Source organism: Trichoplax adhaerens, genomic scaffold (genome assembly GCF_000150275.1).
Source record: "Trichoplax adhaerens TRIADscaffold_1924 genomic scaffold, whole genome shotgun sequence".
Classification (NCBI taxonomy): domain Eukaryota; kingdom Metazoa; phylum Placozoa; class Uniplacotomia; order Trichoplacea; family Trichoplacidae; genus Trichoplax; species Trichoplax adhaerens.
The window spans coordinates 1-2,186 of record NW_002061664.1 but is presented as its reverse complement, the minus strand read 5'-3'; the positions used below and the strand labels follow the sequence as shown (position 1 = coordinate 2,186).

Below are 2,186 nucleotides of genomic sequence, written 5' to 3'. Positions count from 1 at the left end.
CTAGGACATACTAAAGCATGTATACTGCGTTGTCTATCCAGTGTTCACCCATTAGCGCAAAAGAATACTATCGAAGGGCTGTTATATGATCATGGTGAATTTATTAGCATAATCATTCGTTCAACGCCATGACTATTATTCTGCTGACTGATAGAACTCCTCCAGTCAGCAAGTCAGTCATTCATTGCCTCTCTATATCTTTCTACTCATCTTAGCTTACTCTAGAACGATCCAGTTATGCCTACGCTCATGTCACCAGAATAAGACCAACGAACGATTCACTATCATTGCATTCCTCTATGCTAATGGTCACATTGACTAGAATGGATATATTTACCTTGCCAATGGAATATTACTTGAATGATTTGAGATGCGATCAATCAGCAATTCTATCGAGAGAATGTCCTAATTGGTTGAACAGTAGATTTCAGTTTTCGATTCCAAGACGACGACGATCACTCGATTACTGAATTAAATTGAACTCTTATGGTTGTAGCCAGTTATCATGAAGCATAAGTTTATACTGATACAGTATCAACTTGTGGTTAAATAGTAGCGATGGTAGGAAGATTTTAATTTTGCAACCTCAGGATTTCCCAAAGCTCGAGCTGGAGAATATGCTTGATCAGCGATTTTGATCGTAGTGGTTGACGTCTTGTGATGCTTGATCGCCACTTTACCACGTGGTGTTGTTATATTTGATACAAGCTCTTGTCCCATCGATTCACTTACTGGACTGCTAGGGCTGACGGTGGGCGAGGCTTGATGGTACAGTGTACAGTGTAATAGTACAGTAGCGAGTACCGTAGACTTGTACTGTACACTGTACAGTACCGTCGAACTATGGTTTTGACAAGCTTGCAGAATGCCTTCAAAGCTGAGTCAGCTTTAATTTTGCAACCTCAGGATTTCCCAAAGCTCGAACTGGAGGATATGCTTAATCAGCGACTTTGATCGTAGTGGTTGACGTCTTGTGATGCTTGATCGCCACTTTACCATGAGGTGTTATATTTGATACAAGCTCTTGTCCCATCGATTCACTTACTGGACTGCTAGGGCTGACGGTGGGCGAGGCTTGATGGTACACTACACTCCTCTACAGTGTACGGTGTAACAGTACAGCAGCGAGTACTGTAGACTGTGTACTGTACACTGTACCGTCGAACTATGGTTTTGACAAGCTTGCAGAATGCCTTCAAAGCTGAGTCAGCTTTAATTTTGCAACCTCAGGATTTTCCAAAGCTCGAACTGGAGAATATGCTTAATCAGCGATTTTGATCGTAGTGGTTGACGTCTTGTGATGCTTGATCGCCACTTTATCACGAGGCGTTGTATTTGATACAAGCTCTTGTCCCAGTGATTCACTTACTGGACTGCTAGGGCTGACGGTGTGCGAGGCTTGATGGTACACGTCAGGTCTACACTCTACAGTAGTACTGTGGACGTTAGCCAGTTTTAATGAACGAACGTACGAACGTCCAATTTGAACGTCGGACGTTCATTGAACGTACCAACGTACACAGTGTACAGTGTTAACACTACAGTATATACATAGTGTACACTGTACTGTACAGTACAGTACAGTACGGTATAAGACTATACAGTACAGTAGGTACACTACACTCCTCTACAGTGTACAGTGTAACAGTACAGTAAGGACTACTGTAGAGTGTGTACTGTACACTGTACCGTCGAACTATGGTTTTGACAAGCTTGCAGAATGCCTTCAAAGCTGTGTTAGCTTTAATGGCTTGTATGAGCTACTCTGCTTATAGCGTAAGCGTATGGCCGCAGACATTGAGTACAGTATATAAATGCCCTTCTACCAACGATTTTGACACATCGCAATTTTCAGCTTGGTGCTTTGGTTGACTCCCTCTTCATATTTGCAAACTAAATTGAAAATGCCCAACTACAAGTTGATATATTTTAATAGCCGTGGACGCGCAGAAGTAACGCGTTATTTATTCGCTGCAGCCGGTGTAGAATACGAAGATGTTCGTGTGACTGGCGAAGAATGGGCAAAGATAAAAGCTGGTTCGTTAAGTTACAGTTTAAACAAAAATGTTGACCTACTCTTAGATATCTATTATCATAGTACTATGATCGAAGAATGATGAATTACATGTAATCCTTACAGTAGGTACAAAGGTAGAGACTAGAGTTTCTATCTGGTCTGAATTGAT

At 41.6% G+C, this 2,186-nt stretch overlaps 1 protein-coding gene across 1 annotated transcript; it reads left to right on the top strand.

The window, feature by feature from the left end:
• Positions 1-1,904: 1,904 nt before the first annotated feature.
• On the top strand, positions 1,905-2,117 carry TRIADDRAFT_34904 (uncharacterized protein; the record flags this gene model as incomplete). The annotated part of the gene is made up of 1 exon (XM_002118855.1): positions 1,905-2,117. One exon carries the CDS (start codon positions 1,905-1,907, stop codon positions 2,115-2,117), a length of 213 nt encoding a protein of 70 aa, XP_002118891.1.
• Between the last annotated feature and the right edge of the window lie 69 nt (positions 2,118-2,186).